The sequence below is a fragment of the Rhinolophus sinicus genome, chromosome 5 (assembly GCF_057876585.1).
Source record: "Rhinolophus sinicus isolate RSI-liver-muscle chromosome 5, RSI-T2T, whole genome shotgun sequence".
Lineage (NCBI taxonomy): Eukaryota > Metazoa > Chordata > Mammalia > Chiroptera > Rhinolophidae > Rhinolophus > Rhinolophus sinicus.
Genome location: NC_142505.1, coordinates 4175796 through 4198067, shown reverse-complemented (window position 1 = coordinate 4198067; position 22272 = coordinate 4175796). Strand labels below are relative to the sequence as shown.

General features: G+C 42.9%; 1 protein-coding gene across 6 annotated transcripts in view; it reads left to right on the top strand.

The window, feature by feature from the left end:
* SUMF1 (sulfatase modifying factor 1) overlaps positions 1-22272 on the top strand; it is a 278602-nt gene that overhangs the window by 117107 nt on the left and 139223 nt on the right. For 5 of the 6 annotated variants that reach the window (XM_074312228.2, XM_074312230.2, XM_074312224.2 and 2 more), the window contains one exon: positions 1987-2070. In XM_074312228.2, the coding sequence (XP_074168329.2) occupies positions 1987-2070 (84 nt within the window). Of the gene's footprint in view, positions 1-1986; positions 2071-13546; positions 13670-22272 lie in introns of those variants that run through there. The other variant, XM_074312225.2, reaches the window with a different exon arrangement.

Sequence of the window (22272 nt, the reverse complement as noted above, 5' to 3'; positions counted from 1 at the left end):
AGTTCTGGAAGTCCTCTTTCGTGAGTGTCTTTAGTTGTGCTGTCATGGCTGCCTCGATGTCCTGAATCATTTTGACTTTGGTGAAGAGCCAGAAGTCACACAGAGCCAGATCTGGTGAATAAGGTGAATGAGGACATATCGTAATGTTTTTATTTGACAGAAATTGCCATGTACCAGAAGCGATGTGTGATAAGGAGCCTTTCTGTTATGATCACAAAATATGGTGAATGCTGCTGCCGAGTGCCACCCAATGGAAAGGCAGGGATCTTCAATATGAGAAGTGGCACATCGAACCTTAGTACCAGTGTGTGACAAGTTTCAACTTGTTCGGTCCAGTCAGTTGGGTGTGAGCTACTATAGAAAGAAGATGTGTTTTAAAGTGTGCTGTAAATCCTCCTCCATCATGATAACGCTCCATGTCACACATTGCTTCTGGTATATGACAATTTCTGTCAAATAAAAACATTACGATGAGTCCTCATTCACCTTATTCATCAGATCTGGCTCTGTGTGACTTCTGGCTCCTCCCCAAAGTCAAAATGATTCAGGACATCGAGGCAGCCACGACAGCGCAACTAAAGACATTCATGAAAGAGGACTTCCAGAACTACTTCAGAAAGTGGCAAGAACCATGGGATAAGTGTGTTTGAAGCAAAGGGGAGTATATTGAGGGGGATTAATGGCAATGTGTCTTTTACTATAACAAATTTTTTAAAATTTAAGCATTCAATGTACTATTTGATCACACCTTATACCAGCTAATTTTAAATGTGGCACTTTAAAAAAAATTGCTTATTGTTTGCATGTATCTATTAAACATTCTTTAACTATGACTCATGCATGAACTAAATTAAAAGTATAATTCTGCATTTAAGGCTTCAAAATTTGGAATGCTATAGTTCCAATACATTGTATTGTATACTTTGATAAGTGCATGTTACTAATAATGGACTAGTTAAGCAGTCAGATTTCTGAAATATTATCCTGTAATTCTTTCTTTCTTTAAAAGAAAAAAAATCATATTTTACTGCTTAGAAATAAACTGAGAAGATTTGAAATATTTTTGTCTATGAAATACTATATTTTGGGGGGTAGTTAAGAAAGCTTGGGACAGCGAACAAATATCATTGTTAGAATTTAAGTAATATCATATGTGAAAAAGTGTTTTAAGCTATAAAGTGTTATTTATATGGGAGGAATCATAATCATTATTGCCAAAAATAATTGACAAATCACACTTGAAAGCCACTGTTAGAAATAACTATGGGAATTTTTAAAGGAGCAGAAATGGGGCCCATAAGTTTGTGATCTTTGGGCTAAAGGTTGGCTAGATTATTTTTCAGGACCAGCCTTGAGATGCTCTGAAATCACAAGCAAGAATTCAAACGTAACAACAAAAAAAGTCCATACAACCAGGGTGTTCACTGCTCTTGCCAAATGGAGAGGCCTGGTTGTGTCCTCAGTATTAACTGGTGAAAGTTGGGGTCAGACGTGTTAAATGTGGCTGTTGCAGTGATGTCTGATTTTGGTTAAGTATCACTTTTGTGTCTGAGAGAATCGGGGCTCTGCTTCCCTGACATACATTTGCAATGAGCCCACTTGCCCATGTACTTTGTAACAGTATCCATTTTATCACCCAATTAATCAAGCTCGATGGACAGCCAAGTGGGGTGTGATTTCTCTCCCAAGAAAAGAACTTGAAAGGTCTTTGAAGGGCAGCTGAGTTAGATGCTTGCCCATCATAGCTATGGAAAAATAAAACGTGTGCCTTTCCCTGCTCATTTTCCTTTGTGAAAAAGTGTTCTGATGCTGCATATTGCAAAACACATTCATGGCTGACAAAACGATCATCACCCAAGCCCCCTTTCCCCGTTAGTTAGTGGGTGATGCTGACAGGGAGGGGACGGCACCATTTGGAAGCGGCAGAAGACCAGCGCTGAGGCCTGTGGTCGGATCCTTGTGACCAGTCTCCCTGCTCTTTCCCAGGCTTCCCATGAGCTCCGGCCCAGAGGAATGGACGCGGCTGCACGAACCACCAGGGAAGTGGCTCTGCACAGGTGCTGGCTCAGCGTAAGTAACTGGGTGTGTCCTGCTGTCTTCTGGGTGAGAGCTTTATTTTTAACTCCACTCCTTATTGCAGATGACTGCTAAAGTCAGAGCCCAGTGAGGACAGCTCAGTGTTTCATTCTTAGACCTTTTAAACAATTTTTATTTGGTAGGGTTCATAACTTTTCCTTTTCTCTTTTGCCACTGCTGTGTTTCCCCAAAAGTAAGACCTAGCCGGACAATCAGCTCTAATGCACCTTTTGGAGCAAAAATTCATATAAGACCCAGTCTTATTTTACTAAAGACTGGGTCTTATATAATATAACATAATATAATATAATAGTATAGTATAGTATAGTATAGTATAGTATAGTATAGTATATAATACCGGGTCTTATATTAATTTTTGCTCCAAAAGACGCATTAGAGCTGATTGTCCGGCTAGGTCTTATTTTTGGGAAAACACAGTAGAAGGCAATAAAATGATAGACTTCTCTGGAAAAGGTTATGTACATAATACTAAAGATTTGCCCTATGTTTTCCTGTCTGTAGATTTTGGAGGAACAACTCTTCTTTTCTTTGGGTCTTCTATCCCTCAATGATATAATAAATAAAATAAAATACGAAATTCAGTTGTGATCTTCAGGGTAGAAAAGAGGTTATAAATATGTAGAAAATGACGCAGCCTCACCCACTAAGAGCCCATAACTATGATAAGAGAAGGCAGAATGAAATAAGGGTCAGAGAGGAGCATTCATAATATGCTTTGAGAGGACTTAATAAGGGGGCCAGGGACTGCTCCCTGGAAAATGTGGAGATTGAGGGGGGGGCTTTGAAGATGACAAGGGTTTTGTAGACAAGGACGAGCTGAGGGTGTTTCCCAGTCAGAGAACCGAGTAGATGAAGGCGAGTCCCGAGAGGCGTGGCGGGCGGCTGCAGTAGAAGCGGACGGGTGCTGCTGAGTGCCGGGTACAGGTTTGGGTGTGCTCAGCGACAAAACCAGACACACAGATTAGGGCTGGATCCAGGGGGGGTCTTGAATCTCCTAGGCTAAGGAATTTTATGAACCAGATCTCTTCCCAAAGCATTTGGAACCAGGTGAAATATGTTTTCTTTGCTTTAAAAAAATAAATAAAAATCATACACCTTTTTCTCGAATTGCTTTGGAGTCATGCTCTTGGTTTCAGAGCAATACATTTTAGTGAAACCGACATTATTTGGAAGATGAATTCATGAGGTGATTTGTCTTGACTCCATCTTTGGAAGGAGTGACTTTTGAAACGGATCAAATGAGAGAATATATGCGGAGAGGCTTTAAAAAGGATAACTTCTTTACAAATGGGAAATTCTCTTATTCTGAAGGAAACCCTTGACCTTTACCTGATCATATCTACATTTATTTCCAACTTAGCATTGCTTTTCTTTTACCTCATGCCTTCCACCTTCATTTTAAAAATAAAGACAGTCTAATAACATTACAGAAAGTTTGGAAACGGGAAAACATACCCGTGAGTCCCCTCCTGTCACGGAGCTGCTGCCATCACCCTGGCCCTGGGTGAGGGCAAAGCTGGACTTTGGTGGTTTTTGCTGGCCTGGCATTCAGTGGCACTGTGATTGTCCCTGAGGAACAAATGCTCTTGGACCACGTGGTCAGAGCAGCCCTGACCTATTGCTCCGTCTAGAAGGATCCTTGCATGGTCACGTGGATGTCTGCGTCATCCTGCCCATGATGAATGGCATGTGGTCACGTCAGGTCATTCGGAGCCACAGACTCAATTCCGTGATGTTTCGTTTGCCTTTATGTTGGGAAAGAAGCATGCTTTCCCACTGGGATTGCCGAGAAAATAGAATATAAGCCTGAAGCTGTTGGTTGCCATCTTGCTACCACTTGGGTAAGAATGAAGCCAAGTAGGGGAAAGCAGAACCAAAAACTAGAGAGCGTCTGATGACCTCACGCGAGTACCAGCTATGCTGGACATTGCCGTCATAGTCATGGCTTTCAGTTTTGTTATGTCTGCCACATTTACTTTTTTGCTTTGGCCAATTTGAACTGTGTTTCTGTCACTGACGAGTGAATGCATGTAGAGAAATACTCGAGGTATTAGGGTTTGAACTCAGGGGAAGAAACCTGTCCGTGGGAGCTGAACTGTTGTGGGAAATCGTAATGTGGGAGATGGCGTTTATAACGAGCTCTGAAGGACGGCTAGGAGTTCTTTGTCTTATTGGGCTCGGCTCCCTCCATCGTCCTCTGCGGTTCTGCCAAGCCGTGTGCTTCTGCCTACTTGGCCGGGAAGGGGACTTCCAGGGACCCTTGTGGCCAGTGCTAGGAAAGGAGCGGTGGCCGCCCCACCTTCCAACTGTCTGCCGGGATGAGACTGGGCATAGATGTACTTTTGCTTACAGCAGCTCTGAGTGCCCAGAAAGGATTGGATTTGGTTGGTTTGGGTCACTGAGAAAAAGAGGCACAGACCATGTTACGTGCTTGCTTTTCTTCCCTTTGTTTTCATCCCAGAACATTTTTCCAGGTGGAATCTGGCTAAAATGAACTTCAAGGACACGCTCAAAGGATAACCTGTAGGCTGTTTCCAGAACCGGAGTGGGGTACTTCTTGTGGACTTTTAGGACCGAGAGCAGAAATGTCTCCCGTGCTTGCCGGCTGTCTGTGTGCGTCAGTGCTCAGATGCCAGCTGCACAGGTAGGGACTGTGGGACGTGTGGGAGAGGTCGGTGTGTGGCACCAAGGCTGTGCTTCTCCTACACACGGGAAGGGGGAGCAGAAGTGGAAGAGGACAGATTTTGCAGGCAGGCTTGAGATCTTCCGTCCTTCACGCTGCTGGCTCTGGCATCGCTGGTGAGCTGTGATTGCAGTCGTGATCTCGGCAGGCATATCACAGCTTCAGCTACACTGCAGATGGTTGACACCCAAGCCAACAGAAAATGTGCATAATCCGGGGACTACCAGTTTCTTACACATCCTCCAAAGACGGCAGCAAGTGTAATCCAGGCCCAGGCTGTATTAATTTCTGCAAATTCCAAACTGCCTAGACAGGAGAGGACCAAAGGCAGGCATCTAAGTAACAATAAAAAGGTAGACTGATTGTATATTGGGGTGGCTTTGTATTGCTAAACTGAACACATCTCTTTTCCATTCACTTACTTGCCCTCTTATCTTGCTCTGAATCCCAAACCACACATTACTGCTCTGTAAGTCCTAGTGAAGCAGAATGCTTCTCCCTCCCTCCCCACACCTTTTTTGCAGGTTATTCATTTACGAGAAAATCACATAAAGGTGAACAAAAGCTATCTAGGCTGGCTGGTGCAGTGGCAAGGTCACTGGCCTGGGAATGTTGCGATGCATCTTCCTTCTAACTTTGTCTTTACACTTGGGGGACCTTAGTTTCCCAATCTGTAAAAAGTCAAACTAGGATTAGTGTAGCAGTTTGTTATTGTTGCTCTAACAAATGATCATAAACTTAGTAGCTTAAATAATATGAATGTATTATCTTACAGTTCCGTAGGTCAGAAGCCCGGCATGGGTCTCACTGGGCTCCAGTCAAGCTGTCAGCAGGGCTGTGTTTCTTTCTGGAAACCCCAGGGCAGTGTCTTTTTGCTTGCCTTTTCCAGCTCCTAGAGGCCCTTGGCTTGTGGCCCCTTTCTTTCATCTTCAAAGCCAGCCATGGTGGGTCACGATCGTACATCACATCTCTCTGACTTACTCTTTTGCCTCCCTCTTCCATTTTTGAGTCATGCGGTTCGACTGAGCCCACCAGCATGATCCAGGATGATCTTCCCAGCAAGGTCCTTGGCCTTACTCACGTCTGCAGAGTCCCTCTGTCATGGAAGGGAACATATCTCAGGTTCTGCGGGTTGGGGCAAGGACATCTTTGGTGGGGAGCAGGGGAGGCATGGGGTTAGTCTGCTTCCCGTCAGTTCAGTCTCCATCAAGATTAAGTTCTGTTTTGGAAGCTCACTGTCTTCCCAGCGCTGCCCCACAAATCAAGCCTGTGGTCTGACCCAGATTCCACTCCATCTCTGATAACCAGGCTACAACTGGTAACCGACAGGCCAAATGAGGCCCATTGTCTTGCAGGTTGGCCTACATGCTTTAAAAAGGTCTGTGTAATAGAACAATTTTAAATTGGGAGCTGTCACAGAGAGACACACATTTCCAGCTTCTCTTGAAGGAACAACAAAAAGTAGGAAAATTTGATAACCCTAGGGTGTTTTTTTTTTTTTTTCCCTCATGGCAGCAATTAGTCAGGATTGAGTAATGCCTATCGATTGTCTTCTACAGACAGGATTTTGACACCTGCATATTTACGCTACCTGCTTGGTCCCTGAGTAAGCGTTTGAATTGTCAAGTTGTTCTATCCTTTCTGTGACTTCACTCCTACTGCCAAATTGATCTTCACCCTGATGACCCAGAAGTACTGCAAGTTCCTGAGTCATTAAATATGATTTATTCATTAATTATTGAGCTAGACAAACAGATTGCTGTATTTTATCTCCTCCCCCCACTGGTTTCAAACACAATACACATACGATGGCATTTGAGAAAGCTTTCCAACTCAGCACGACACCCCCTCCGCTGAAAACTGCAGTTCACAAGGTTATCAGTGCTGTTGGCTTCTTTCTGTTTGTTAAAACAAACAAATAAATAAATACATACATACAAGGAAACTGTTTCTAGGTAGCAAATTGCGGGTTGTTTTTAATAGCGTCCTTTTTTTTGAAAATGTATTTTCCAGCTATTCTAAGTGCAAGTGATACTTTTATAATCTGAAAACATTTAATGGCCGTTATTTATTTCAAAAACATCCTCTTGCCACTAGGCTTTGTGCTACCACTTCTGAGCTCTAGGCAAAGAGAGTTGAATGGAAAATTATTCATTGCTTGGTGTTTTGAGACTTGCAATTCCCTTCCTAGATTTTTCAGAGCCATTTATAACCCACCAGGAAGGTGCTAAGATTTGTTGAAAGAAATAAGCAAAATAAAAATAAAAACCAATCCATAGTTCAAAAAGCCACACATCCCACATCTAAGCCAAGTATTACTTTGTTGAAGGGGCAGAAACGTAAATAATTCACATTTGAGGTTTTCGTATTATGGTGAATGGTCGTATTGTCTTGAACAATTACAGCCTTCCTGAAAGCTGTCCTTTTGCCTTACATATTATGTAGAACAAATAGGGTGTTTTTAATCTAAATGAGAAGTGCAGTGGCCGCAAGAGTGTAGGGACAATGGAGAGAAAGAAGCCTTGTTGGAGTTGGGCAGGATTCACTCTCAACTTACATCCCTTTTTGACGAGAACACAAGAGATGGAAAGTGAACCCCGAACTGGTTACATAAACTGAGCTATGTTTTAAAAGCTTTTAAACAGTGCCTTTCCCCCCCTTGTTTTACATTACAACTCACCGGACATAGAAAATTTAGCTGGTTTTTTAAAAAATTGAAAACTCTCATGGAAAAGCACATAATAAAGTCTAACTGGTGAGGAATCACGTTGAAAGTTAGATGATCGGAATCAAATTCTCCCTAATTCTGGCTTCAGAAGAGCCCTGGGCCAGGGGAGAAGTCAGCATTTTAGATAAGAATGCATCACGAACACTTTTATTCCAGAATGAATGTTTGTGCTTTAAATATAGAGAAACAGAGGTGAATTTCAGATTGTCGACTGAATATTCACCTGCCTGAATATTCACCAAGGTGGGCAATTCACCGTTTTCCTTGCGGGGGGGTAGTGTTCCTTACTTTGCTATGACTTCCCATCGCTCTCTGGTTAAAGGACAGAGTTTCCTCTTCATTGAAGGGCTTGGCTGGGTGCATGTAGCAGATGGGGGAGAAAGTGGTTTGATGGAAACTGCTTGAGGTTGTAACTTTCAATTCTCCTGGATCTCGTTGTCTCCCTGAGACCGTGGAGTTCATTGTACCTGTAAAAAAGACCGAAAGGCAGGCGGGTAACGAGCTTGGCTGTGTTCGTTCCCCACTCCTGCCACTCAGGGTTTCATTTTTCATATTTGAAAGTTCAGCACTTTCAAAAGGGTGAGTCTATTTAGGGATTATTTTATTTTTGTACTTTGAGATAACAGATAATGTGGGCAGGTTGTACAAAGTTTTTAAACAGCTCAGTGTGTGTCTGTGTGTCTGTTTGAAGAGGAATCCAAAACCTCCTGCAGAACTATTATCTGCTACTTTGTTGTTGACTTTTCAGCGGATTTGCTTATCCCAGAAATGGCACTTCTGTAGCCCAAGGAAAAGAAAAGGAGAGAGTTCAAACGTCTAATCCTATTTCCATGTTGTAGATACCGTATATTTATAGATGAGGAGCTTTCTCAGAAATGTACAATTTTTTCCCAGCTAAAACAGCCCAAATGAGCCATTTCTGTATTTAATTATGTCAGTGGTATGAGGACACTAGGATGGAAACGACCACTGACTGCATTATGTTTGGTTAGGGGTTCAGCGGAGTGCGCGGTTCACGGCTGACTGAACGTCCCTTGATATTTGGTTTGTAAATGTCAGACACTGAAGGCGCTCCGCTCCTGGAGAACGGGACGCTGCCTTTCCCTGCTGACCTTGCATGCCAGTCCCGTAGGGAGATGCCTCCTGAATTAGGGGCGGGAGACCCCTCTGCTATGCAGGCCACGTGGCCCCAGGCACACGAGCCGATGCCTCTCAGTGAGAAGGTAGGCCAGGTCACGGGTGCTTGTGCATTGAGCTGCCCTGGTCCCTGCTGCTCTCAGTTGTCCCCTGAGCCCTCAGTCAGACCTCGTGGAATCCACTGATCCTCTCAGCACGTGTGCAGGTTCAAATTGGGACTGCCTAGCTTTGCTCCATGCCCCGTGTTGAAGGAAACATGTCTAGGAACGTGTTTCTGCTCTCACAGGCCCTCTCCCTGCCATGCCTTGTCTCCCACTGTCGAGCGTCGTTCTCCACTTTGGTGGGTGTCCTCTAAAGACTGCATCCTGCTGGGTTCCCAGGTAGACGCAGGGAAAGGTCCCTTCCACTCCCCTAAGTGGAGCTGAGGGGACGGTATTTCTAGTGCCCATTCTCCCATCCCAGGAATGAAACCCTAGGGGTGTGTGTGTGTGTGTGTGTGTGTGTGTGTGTGGCGGGGGTGGGGCTGGTGGTGGCAGGGTGGGCAGCAGCCCTCACTTCCCGCTCACTCTCTTCTCTTTTTCTCTCCCGGCTCCTGAATTCGGCCGAGCAGTGGCTTTGAGCACTTTCCTCTGCAGTGGGAAATGGCTCTTGCCTACATCCTCTGTCTTTCCTGCTCTGCTGCACACAGGAAAAGACAAATGCCTCGAGTTATTCAATCTCCGGTTTTTAATGCACAGGGAGGCTTGTGGAATTTAGAAAACCTTATTTTATTCCTCGTAAGTACATGGCTTTGGCAATTGATACCGATTGCTTTCATAGATAGTACACTGTTTAGGACTTTAGAAAGTCAAGGTCGGGCAGTGACTTCTTGGTTTTCTGCCCTCCAGCAGTGGGAGCGTCAGCTTTGATGGCTGTGGGGGGGGCAACAAGACTTGTGCAGGATAAAAATGTGTCAGACAATACTCAAAATATTGTCCCATCAAACCAACGCCAGTAATGCCAAAAGCCATAATGCCGCCACCACAGCTTTACATTTGTGTGTCAATTTATATCTTACACACCATTTATATGTCACACATCAGTTTTTTCCTGATGAAACACTTAATTCCTTCCACAATTTTGCAAGGTAGCCTTTTCTATTCCCATGTTGCGTGAGAGGATTAAGACGCAGAGAGATCAAGGGGACATCCCAAGGTCACCTATATCACGAGTGCAATTCCAGACTGGAACTGAGGCATTGTGATTCCAAGTACTCTTTGCACGTCCTGGAAGTCTGGGCTTCTGGGTCCGTAGGTCTTGTGGCTGCTTGTCCGGGCCGTTCTTCAGCGTGGTGCTCTTCTCGGCCTGTGGCTGCTCTTCTTGCAGCTCTCAGCTGACTCCCTCTGTGCCTGTTGAAACTCACTCCTCTGAGTTTAGTCTGTGTGTCAGCTGCTTGCTCCAACTCATGTCTTGTGTAGTTCCGGCTCAGTGAGCATTCCTGATCTCCAACTGGGCTCCTCCTCGGCCTGTTTACTGTGGATTATCATCAGGTCTCCTGAGTGATTAATGTACTGACTTGTGAACATTGCCACTTTCCTAACTCCTGCATCCTAGTTTTTGAACCTAATATTGAATTAATAGCTTTATATAGAAATCTTTATTGGTATTTTGGGGCCTGTTGATTTCAGTCTAGCTCAGCGTTGAATTAATGGTTTTTGTTGTTCTTGGAAATATCTGGGACATATTATAAGCTCTGAGTTGACTGAGCCAAGTGTGGAAATTGCAGAACACATGTTCTTAAGTATGGTACAAGAGGTGATCAGACAATATGGTGCATGTTTAAATTAAAAAAAAAAAGTTACAGTAAAAGACACATTGCCATTAATCCCCCGCAAAACACTCCCCCTTGCTTTGAACGCACTTATCCCACTGTTCTTGCCACTTTCCGAAGCAGTTCTGGAAGTCCTCTTTTATGAGTGTCTTTACTTGCAGTGTCATGGCTGCCTTGATGTCCTGAATCATTTTGACTTTGGGGAAGAGCCAGAAGTCACATGGTGCCAGATCTGGTGAATAAAGTGGATGAGGACACACCATGACGTTTTCTTTTGACAGAAATTGTCATATACCAGAAGCTATGTGTGACATGGAGTATTTCCATTGTGATCACAAAATACGCTGCATGCTGCTGCCAAGTGCCATCCAATGGAAAGACAGGGATCTTCAATACAGGAAGCAGTATGTGGAACCTTAGTAACAGTGTGTGACAACTTTTAACTTGTTCAGTGCAATCAGTTGGGTGTGAGCTACGTTTGAGAGAAGGTGTGTTTTAAAGTGTGCTGTAAATTATCCTCCATCATGACAACTCTCTGTGTCATACATCGCTTCTGGTACGGCAATTTCTGTCAAATAAAAACATTATGGTGTGTCCTCATTCACCTTATTAACTGGATCTGGCACCATGTGACTTCTGGCTCTTCCCCAAAGTCAAAATGACTCAGGACATCAAGGCAGCCACGACAGCACAACTAAAGACACTCACGAAAGAGGACTTTCAGAACTGTTTCAAAAAGTGGGAAGAACAATGGGATAAGGGTATTCAAAGTGAGGGAGAGTATTTTGAAGGTGATTAATGGCAAAGTGTCTTTTACTGTAATGATTTTTTTTTTTAAATTTAAACATTCACCATAGTGTGTGATCATACCTTGTATCTTTTATGCAATGGAAGTTGCACAGTGAATTAATTAGCTGGTCTTGACTCTGGTCCCACCTCTGCTGCTGACTGACTGTTTCACCATCTGGGCAATGGGCAGTGCAGAGTTTGGCAGAGTATGTGCCTCCTTTGTCATGCAATGTCATTGTTTTCACTGTTTGCAACCAAGTAGCAGGATGGACGTAAATATTTAAAACACAAGGTCAGCTCACAGATCTTGAAATCATTTGCACATGATATATGCTCCATAGTTGCTAGGGACTCATTAACCCTGAAAAAAATTGGTTGAACTCAACTGAAAACAAATTACATGTTGGGAAAATATAGAATTAAAAAAAAAATCAGTGGATCCATAACCTACAGAATTTGTGCTGTACTTCCTCAGGTCAATATTGTGTTTGCCCTGATTCTGTGTCTCAGGGAAATGTGGAAATGTCAAGATTGGTGGGGGCCATTTGTTTGAAGCTGGAAACTTGACCACGTCTCTAGGTGGCTTGTGAAATATCTTCAGTTAAAAGACATCCGGAATAGAGTAAAACAAACAGCTCAGATGACAATGGCAACTAAAAAGGAGTGATGAGTGACTCCGGGAGCTTCCAATGAGTGTCTGTATCACAGGGTCCTATACCAAGGCTGGCTTTTGTACAAACTGTGGTCAAAGACCTGAACATGTAATTACATCAGTGGACAAGGTAACAGCAAGTTATGGGGTCTGGAGGAAGCATTTTAACAGGTTCTCTATCACAGAAACAGACAGATTCAAATAACACAAGTCGGCAACTGGTCCCCACTATGTGCCAGAATAGAGGAGGGCTTAGTAATTACCAAAAATTTGAGTAGGTTTAGTAAATTAGTTATCAGAATTATTTAACTTTTATAAGGGTTAGGGACTTGAAATTGATTGTGACTGAGAGAGGTACACTGTAACTTGAGGTAGTTAAAATAATTTAAAATATTTTGATTCTTTGGGCTGCTATGTTTTGCCTTTTCCTTTAGACTCTCAACACCTTTTTGCTTTTATGTTTCATCTTTTAATGTGAGGGACAGTGGTCCTTTGTTACATACCACACTGCTGTGTGCGTGGTGGGCACTCAGGAACTATTTGTTAAATTGAATGAATGATTGAATCAATTAATAAGTACAAGGCAAATACAGGGATTATATTATTGTCCTGCCTCATAATTTTATGTTTGCTATGGTTGCTTGTTGACTGGCCAGGCTTAAGGCAAAAATTGATTGACGTCATGGAGCTTTCAGAGCTGACTTTAATATTTGGTGTTTCAGAATGGCAGTCTGCAGAGAATGGGATGTGGTTCCTATTAAAAATACAGGTGGGTAGCCACCTACCCACGTTTACAATTAATCTTTCATTTTTTAATTTTTTTTAAGCCCTGCATCTTCTATGTGTCTTTGAAACCTTCTGCTCCCAGCAGGGCCAGTTTAGACACTGCCATCACTCACCTGCGGTTGTCTGTGAGTTATGCCTATCTGCCATTTATATAAAAATGGGAGCGGTTTACTTAGGATTTTTAAAAGCAGCAGGGATTTGGGGTTGGTACAATCCAGCTGTTTCTTCTGCCTGTCATTCGAATCAGAGGTGTGATTTTGGTAGAAAAGACCCCTAGAGCCAATTAGCTGCTTTGAGCATTGAATCCATTTTGGTAAAAAGGAGAGTTGCAGACCAATGAATCTTTTCAATTATTCCCCAGATGACACACTGTTCAACTAGTGACCAGATTATTTTAAGCAAAGGGCGCTCATTTGTAAGACTAAGAATAGTATTTCATCATGACAGCATGTGTAGAGAGGAAAGAAGCATCACATAAAATCAGGGGAGGGAATAACAAGGCGTGTAGAAAAGGCCTCCATGGCTTTGGAATGTACCCGGGGATCAGAAATCCGCAGTACGACCTTGGGGCGAAAGGTACTAGGTGCCGGTAGATAGAAGGGGGAAGGAATAGGGAGGATCCACGTTCTTTCACAGGTGTTCCCCCATTTCAACCCCCACCAGCTTTGAGAAGTGGCGATTATTAGCCCTGTTCATTCTGTGTACAGAGGAAGCTGACGTGCATGGAGGGTGAGTAACTGACCTAATTCGAGCTGTTGGTAATAGCGTCAGGATTTGAACTCGGGGGATTCCTCACCCCACCCCCTCATCTCTGCAGCATCTCACACAATGAGTGTCTCCCAGTTCATGCCCTCCTCTTTGCAGGGCCTGCCTGACTCCTCTGGCGTCTCGAGGTCAGATTTCCTCAGAAGGCTGAACTCTCCAGTTAAACAAGAAGTGTGTGCCTTGCGGTGGCTGCCAGTGTCCCTCTAGCCCTGAGCCTGGGGTGTACGACAGGGCTGATGTCAGGGTCATCGCCGCTCGTTCCTCCTGTTAGTTTATTCAGTTCCTGCTGCCGTCCTGTACTCTGCACTCTCGAGGTTTGGTTTCTGGCTCCTGTTCCGGCCTTTTGGAGCCTGCATGCTGGCTTTCGTTACTGTCGGTGTCTGCTCACTGCTGTGTTTTCTGTCCTAACAAGTTCTTGCTCCTCATCCCCTGCGCCCTCACTATGTGTTGATACCACTCACACTTCTCACCTTGCTGACCCTCTGCCTCTATGCTGGCGGCCCACTTTGCTTTCTCTCCCCGATGCCCCCGGACACCAGACCTTTCCTGACATGATGTGTAGGATGGATACTACTCCCAGGCGTGTTACCCTCCCGCAAGTACACCCAGATTTGGATAAAAAAGTAAATAAGCAAATAGTACCATCAACTTGTATTCCTTTGGCTTGGTATTCATTAAGGTATTTTGCTGGTATGGCGGTAACACAATTTATGAATTTAATAATCTCAAAATTTTAATTTACATAGGAAAATAAATTAATGCGACTACTCTGATTTTTGTCTTCACTTGAAGAGGAGTTATGCTCTATTAGGTAACAAAGCAAGCAAGTATATACGATCCAAGAATACATATCAAATGCTTAATTTTGCTGTGATGATTGTATGGCTTATAATTTCAAGATTTTAAAGGTTACCATGACTAGCATTACTACAAAGTTCACTCACACTATCTCATGGCTTTTGACCTAGAAATTGTAATTGTTCTACCCCAATTAGCAGAAATGTTCTCGGCATCATTTTTACTCATGCACTAGGTAAACGTGCACGTACCATCCATGCATTCTTAATCTGTGCTTGTATTATTATTAAATATTTATGCCTATGTGAGAAAAAAGAAAATAAAAAATAAAACTGATAGATAGCATTTGGTGCAATACTTTCAAAAATGGTTTCAACTACTAACTATATATTAGTGAGGAGAGAACAGTGAAGTTTTTAGCACAAACGAGATAGTCTGTGGATTCTGTGCACTTATGTCCCATGGTATAACGGCTCCTTTCTCTTTCACTTAAAAAATCATTTCAGAACAGACATGAGTGAGAGTGACATTATTACAGGGACAGCCCCAAAGTTTGGTCACCCACTGACTTCAGCACGTTTGGTACTTGTGCTATTATTAGGGTCCAATTACTTTTGACACCTCACTGTTGATTGACTCATTAGTATATGTCTCAATACTGTGGGTGAGGACTCCATTATAGATGTTGATGCGTAAACTCAAAGTTCTTGCCAGAATTGTGCAGACTTTGGCCCTTTCTCCTTTAATCTATGCCTTCCTTTTCATCAACCGAAACCTGTTTGTATACCTGTTGGAAAAGGAGGAGGAAAATGCAGCCAAAAGCTCATAACATGTTATTAATTCCTCCCAGGCAGTATAGAGTAGGTCAGGATTCATCAGAAGTTTCTTGTTTTTGGTCATCAATGTTGTCTTGTAAAAATATGGTCACGGACATACGAGGTGTGACAATTAAGTCCGCGAACTTGCCACCGTGCGCTTATATGGGCAGCACTGTACAAACAGCTCAGTAGGTTTCATAACCTTGGTCCATCAGTGTCTCACAGCTGTGTGTGTGTCAACGTGTGGTGGTGTCTTGCTGAGTGGCGTTCATTATTGTTGTGTGTTTTTGTGTGCTGTCGCAAGAATGTCAGAGTTTGAATTAGAGCCACGAACAAACAATGAATGTCTTGTTAAACTTGGCAAGAGTGGAAGTGAAATCAGGGACATGTTAGTTCAAGTTTATGGAGACAAAGCCATGAAGAAAATGGTAGTGCATGAATGGATTAAACATTTTTCTGAGGGGAGAGAACGCGTCACTGATGAAGAAAGGTCAAGGCAGCCAGTAACAAGCAGAACTGACAAAACATTGCAAAAATCCATCGAATTGTGCGTTAAAATCATTGGCCGACAGTGAGAAGCATAGCAGACCAAGTAAACCTCAATAGAGAAGCAGGAAAATCTTAACTGAAAATCTTGGCATAAGAAAGGTGTGCGTAGGGGATCAAATATATGGTGATGGAAGGAGAACTGACTCTGGGTGGTGAACACACAATGGGATTTATAGATGATGTAATACAGAATTGTACACCTGAAATTTATGTAACTGTACTAACAATTGCCACCCCAGTAAACTTTAATTAAAAAAAAAAGAAAGAAAGGCGTGTGCACAAATGGTCCTAAAGGAGCTCTTGCATCACGACAATGCACCAGTTCACACGGCACTGTCTGTGAGGGAGTTTTTAGCCAGTAAACAAATAACTGTATTGGAACACCCTCCCTACTCACCTGATCTGGCCCCCAATGACTTCTTTCTTTACCTGAAGATGAAGGAAATATGGAAAGGAAGACATTTTGATGACATTCAGGACATCAAGAGTAATACAATGACAACTCTTATGGCCATTCCAGAAAAAGAGCTCCAAAATTGCTTTGAAGGGTGGACTAGGCATCCATGTGGGTGCATAGCTTCCCAAGGGGAGGACTTTGAAGGTGACCCTACTGAGATTCAGCAGTGAGGTGTGTAGCACTTTTTCTAGGATGAGTTAGCAAACTTGATTGTCGGACCTTGTACAGTGGTCTTTTGAAGTTAGAACTTTAATAGAAAGATTTTAACTATGGGACCCTGTATATAGCTCTGTGTAAAAATACCTATACATGAATCTCATATACAGTGACCTGGCGTCCTGATACATTATGGTCAGAACACTTTTTCAAAGTACGAAATGGATCATGTCACTTCTCTACTCAGTAGCTTTCAATGGCTCTCATTGCGCTCAGAATAAAGGCAGAAATCCTTAATATAGTTCCCTTTTTTACACTCATCTATACTTCATTCATTTCCACTCTCTGTGCTCCGGATATATGGTCCTCTTTTCAGTTTTTTGAATGTCATTGTTTTGTGCCACGGGACCTTTACTGATGCTGATTCCTCTACTTGATCCTTTAATTCTTCTCTCCCCACCTATTCATCTCTCAAATGTCAGCTCAGGAAAGACTCACAGGAACGCCTTGATCCACATTAGCCCCTCCAACTAACTATTCTTTCCTTCTATTGTCATCACAATTTTTACTTTACATTTGTGTATGATTCTGTGATTAATATTTGTTTTCCCCTCATGGCATGAGCTCCAAGCAGGAAGGACTTTGGTTTTTGTTCCTTATTGTTTGTTTCCAGTGCCTGGGACGTAATCTGCTCTCAACGAAAAATGAATGAACAGATCAAGCAATGCAGCATAAAAGTGGCGGGTGGTGCATTTGCGAGCTTGTTTGGTAGTTCCAGCTTGGAAGCACAGCTACATGTAACTTCAGCTAAAGAATGGCCGTTGTCTACCTGAGAAGGTCATCTGCCTTTTGGACCCAGATTCAGTTGTACGTACATGGAGTCACCAGGGAGGGGGCGATTGCTTGCCATGGCAGCCAGATCAGCCATCAGTTGCTCTTTCAACAGGGAATCAATTTTTGATCTTCTGAGTTGCTTTTGGAGACCAACAATTCATTGTTGATAGGCTGGGATTTATTTTATTATCAAATACATTCTGTTTTTTGAGTGCTTCTTAGCTCTCATGGATATGATCTCGTTGATTCTGCGGTGATTCTATGATAGAGACAGAGGTGTATCATTCACCAGGGAGACAACTGTCCCATACTGGTTACATGACTTACCCAAGTCATGCCCTAGAGAAGCAGCTGAGCTGGGACTTACACTTGGCCCTTCAGACATCAATCCAGCCCTATTTCACCAATCCCAAACTTCTTTTTCTCTAAGTGGACTTATTATTTGGGAACAAGGGGTCATGAAATTTCATTTGGTATCCCCTTGTCCCACAGTGAAGATAAATGAAAGACATCAGGATAGTCTGGAGGGGGTTTATGTCACAAGGTTTTGGAAGTTGAAGATTCTTTGCTCTCTCTCTGTTGAGATACTGTGTCACACAGAGATATTTGAATAGCTCTTTTCTGGTTTCTGACTATAATTCTCTCCTTATCTTCCCTAACCCCCAAATCTCCCTTTAAATTATTAAATTTTCTCTCTAATAAATCAAACTCTACTAATTACTTTTCTCTGATTTCTGCTGTGGAGTTTTGTGTGTGTTTTGGTTCCTTATATCTACTTCGTGATAACAATGTGAAGGGGCATCACATCTTTATTTTGGTCTAGTGTCCTGAAAAATATGTTATTTCTCACTGTAAATCTTATTTTGAGCGTTTTTATGAAAATCTTAATTCTTTTCTGATTATAAAACCAATACACATCGTGTAAAAGGCATAAAGAATAAAATATAGATAACCCACCTTTCATATTCTAATGATAACATTTGGTACAATTCCTTCCAGGAAAGTAAAAATTATTTTAAAATATTACTTTAAATAGCTTTATAACATTCCATCATCTGAGTATAATATACTTTATCTAACCATTCTTGTGATTTTCTGATACCTAGCTTGTTTCCAGTATTTCACTATCATAAATAGTGTGGGATGAACATTTTTGTCCAAATCTCTGGTTGTTTTCTTACAATAATTGCTTAGAAGTTGCATCATCAGGTTCATGGGTAATATTAAAATAAAAATCATCCTTTTAAAAGTAAAGCATAAAATTGGAAATAAAAATGAGCGTGTGAAAAGATGCTCAACATAATATGTCATTAGGGAATTACAAATTAAAACAATGAGATGCCACTACACCCCTATTATGGATGGCAAAAATCCCAACCACTGACAACACCAAATGCTGGTGAGGACGTGGAGTAACTAGAACTCTCACTCATTGCTGGTGGGGATGCAGAATGGTGCAGCCACTTTGTAAGTCCTTTTGGCAGTTTCTTACAAAACTAGACATACTTTTACTGTATGACCCAGCCGTTGAGCTCCTTGGTGTTTACCTAAAGGAGTCGAAAACTTAAATCCACACAAAAATCTGCACATGGATATTTATAGTAGCTTTAATCATAATTGCTAAAACTTGGAAGCAAACAAGATGCCGGCATGTTCAGTATGTGAATCAATAAACAAATTGAGGTCCGTCCATCTAGACCATGGACTGTTATTCAGCACTAAAAATAAATGAGCTGTCGAACCATGAAAATACAGGGAGGAACCTAACTGAGGGAAAGAAGCTTATTGGAAAAGGCCTCATACTGTTTGATTCCAACTACTGTCTGACATTCTGGAAAAGGTAAACCCATGGAGACAGTCAAAAGATCAGTGGTTGCCAGGGGGTAGGGTGGGGGAGGGACGACTAGGAGAGGACTTTAGGGCGTGAAACTACCCCACGTGATACCACAGTGGTGGATGCCTGTCCGCATACATCTGTCCAAAGCCATAAACGAGAGGGACCCCTCATGCAAACTATGGACTTTGGGTGATAACGACATCTCAGCGTTGCTTCACCGACTGTCACAAACGTACCCCCTGGTGCAGGGTGCTGTGTGTGCGTGGGGTGGGGGCCAGGGGATATGGAGCTCTTTGTACTTTCCACCCAATTTTGCTGTGAACTCCAAACTGCTCTAGAAAATAGAGTCTATTAAAAAACAAACAAACAAACAAACAAACAAACAAGCAAATAAACAAAAAACAAGCTCTCCCTTCCCCCTTTTCTACAGGATCACTCAGGAAAAAATTCGTCTTTGGCCATTTCTCTTTTCTCTTTTTAGTTTTTCTGTTAGTTGTATGATAATTATATCTCTAGTTCTTGAATTCTCAGCTTTGGGAGGTTTCTATCGTTGCTGTGCTAAGAAAGATGAGGCATTCACCTCACATTTATTACCCCCCACCAAGTGTGTTGGCTATGTGGTTTCTCTATTAGTTTCCTTGGTAGATTTTAAACTAAATTTTGGTATCTTAATTTTAATGTGTCACACACCTTGGGTTAGTGGTGTGCTTGTCTTTCTTTGCTCGCCAGGATTTCACCACTGTCATGGAAACCACCTCAGGGATGCGTAGGCCTGGTGGTGGGGGGGAGGGATGCAGTAATTTAGGGCAGCCTGGAGGGAAGGAAGGGAGGGAGTCGGCACTCTCACCTTCTAGCAATGTTCATTCAAAAAGATGGGAGATGCTTACACATAAAAAAATCAGCAGACAACCTCCTTGCCTCTTGTCTCAAACTTTCACTGCCATGAGACACGTGAGCACCTGAGGTCCTTCCAGAAGGGCCGACATACCCCGTCAGTGCACAGTGGTCATCACATTCAGTATTATGGTGTGCCTCTTACATGCAACAGCATGTCACAGAGCATGGTTCCTGCTGTGCTTTGCAGTGCGTGTGTAGTTCCTACAGAGTTGTGCAACAGTGATTTAGCCATTTACTGATTCATTATCCCTGACAGCTCTCTTCTCGGCGCTGTTTTCTTCTGTCTTAGCACGTTCTCCGTAGTTGATCTCACCCTCACTAAGCTGATGACTCCGAATCTGTACCTCGAATCTAGTCTGTTAGCACTTTCCTGAACTGGCGCCTCAAACTTAAGAAATTCAACGCTGTGCTTAACCTTTTCCTCCAAAACCTGTCAGTCTGCCACGTGACAACAAATGGCACCACCATCCAATAATTGCTCAGGCAAGAAAGTCGGGTGCCAGCCTGACCCCTGCATCTCCTTAATCCCCCACATCTACTTGGTCACCAAGTCCCGTTGATGTTCCCGGCTCCATTTTTCTATCGTTCTGTCCACGTTTTTCTATGTCTACCACTGCTATCCTTGCCCAGGCCACAGTTGTTTCTCACCTGGGTTACTGCAGCTGCTTTTTGTCTGGTTTCTCTGCCTCCACTTACTCTTTTCAAATGCATTCATTGTGCTGTAGCCAGAGTGATCTTTCTAAAAAACAGATTCAACCAAGGTTACTCTCCTGCTTGAATCATCCCATCTCTAGCTCTCCATCCATCCATCCATCCATCCATCCATCCATCCATCCATCCATCCATCCATCCATCCATCCATCTATCCATCCATCCATTATATCTATCTATCTATCTATCTATCTATCTATCTATCTATCTATCTATCTATCTATCTATCATCTATCTGGAGATTTATTACAGCAATTAGCTCACGTGGTTACAGAGGTTGAAAAGTCCAGGATCTACTGTCTGTAGCTGGTGAACCAGGAAAATGGTGTAATTCAGTCTGAGTGTGAAGGTGTGAGAGTCAGGGCTGATGGTATAACTCTCAGTCTGAGTACAAGAGATCAAGACCCAGGAGCTGTGAAGAACGAGGGCAGGAGAAGATGGACGTCTCCACTCAGGCAGAGCATGGATTCGCCCTTCCTCTGTCTTTTTGTTCTGTTCAGGCCCTCAGCAGATTGGATGATGCCCCAGCCATTGGTGAGGGCGGTCTGCTTACTCAGTCTGCTGGTTCAAATGCTGATCTGTTTCTGAGACACCCTCAGAGACATACCCAGGACTAAGGTGTACCAGCTGCCTGGACACCCCTCAGCCCAGAGCTAACCAGCACGACATGTGCGCACGTAAATCCATGCACACACATCCCCTTGATGACATCTGCCTGCAGCCCTCAGCAGCCTCATCTCCTGCTAGAAGAATTGCTTTCTTTTCTTTGATTGTGCCATGCTCTCTACGCTCCTGGAATGTTACACAGTTATTTCTTTTGCCTGGACTATTCTTCCTGTCTCTATTTAATTAATTGGTGACTTATTCTCATCTTTGTGTCTTCGCTTGACTTATGTGTCTCTTTCCCCCTGAATCCTCCCTTGATCACAGAAGTCTGGAATAGGTACCATTCCTAGGTGCTTCCAGGGAAGTACTTTTACCTTTGCCATCAGAGCACATACCATGCTGTATACTCATTCGTGTTTGCACGTTTGATCCTAGGAGGCTGTGAGTTCTGTACATCTTTGAATCTACACAGGCAGTCACATTCATGTTTGTTGAATGAGTACAGGGATGAGCATGAGAAACAGAAAGTTTCCATTCGTCATCTACCCAGGGCTTTGGTGTTTCAAACAAGTCTGCGGGAGGAAAAAAATAAAAGCGGGAACTTGGAAATAACAACAACATTTAAGAGCATGTGCTTCCTATGCAAAAGTATCCAGGTTCCCAATGTAGGTACTATAGGAAAATGGTCATAATTCTTTCAGATACGAGATAATCCCTCAAGTGCAAGTGTTAGTACGTAAGCAGGCAGGGGTGGTCTAGGTAGGGCAGGGGGAACTGGTAAATGTGAGACACCTCTGAATACCTCGCACTGTTTATTGGTACATCAGTGGCAACACTGGTGCTTTTATGTTGAGGATGGAAATAGCAGTCCCCGCTTTCCCCATATCCCCTCCTTCAGAGGCTCGTTGCCATGATTCACGTTCTCACCTGACTCACACAGGTTCAGGGACATTTCTTGTCTGCTCATCTGTGCCCTATTTCTCATGACTCAAACATTTTCAAACTGCAGTGTGATATTTTAAGGCCTTTCTGAATTGCATGCTTTACATTAAACAATTCACATTGCGTGTATGATCTGTTAGTGGTACAGGGTAGCCTTTTGTGGATGTGAAAAAACACGCCCAATTAAATTGGTACTGTTTTCAAGTTTAGTGGTTGCTCA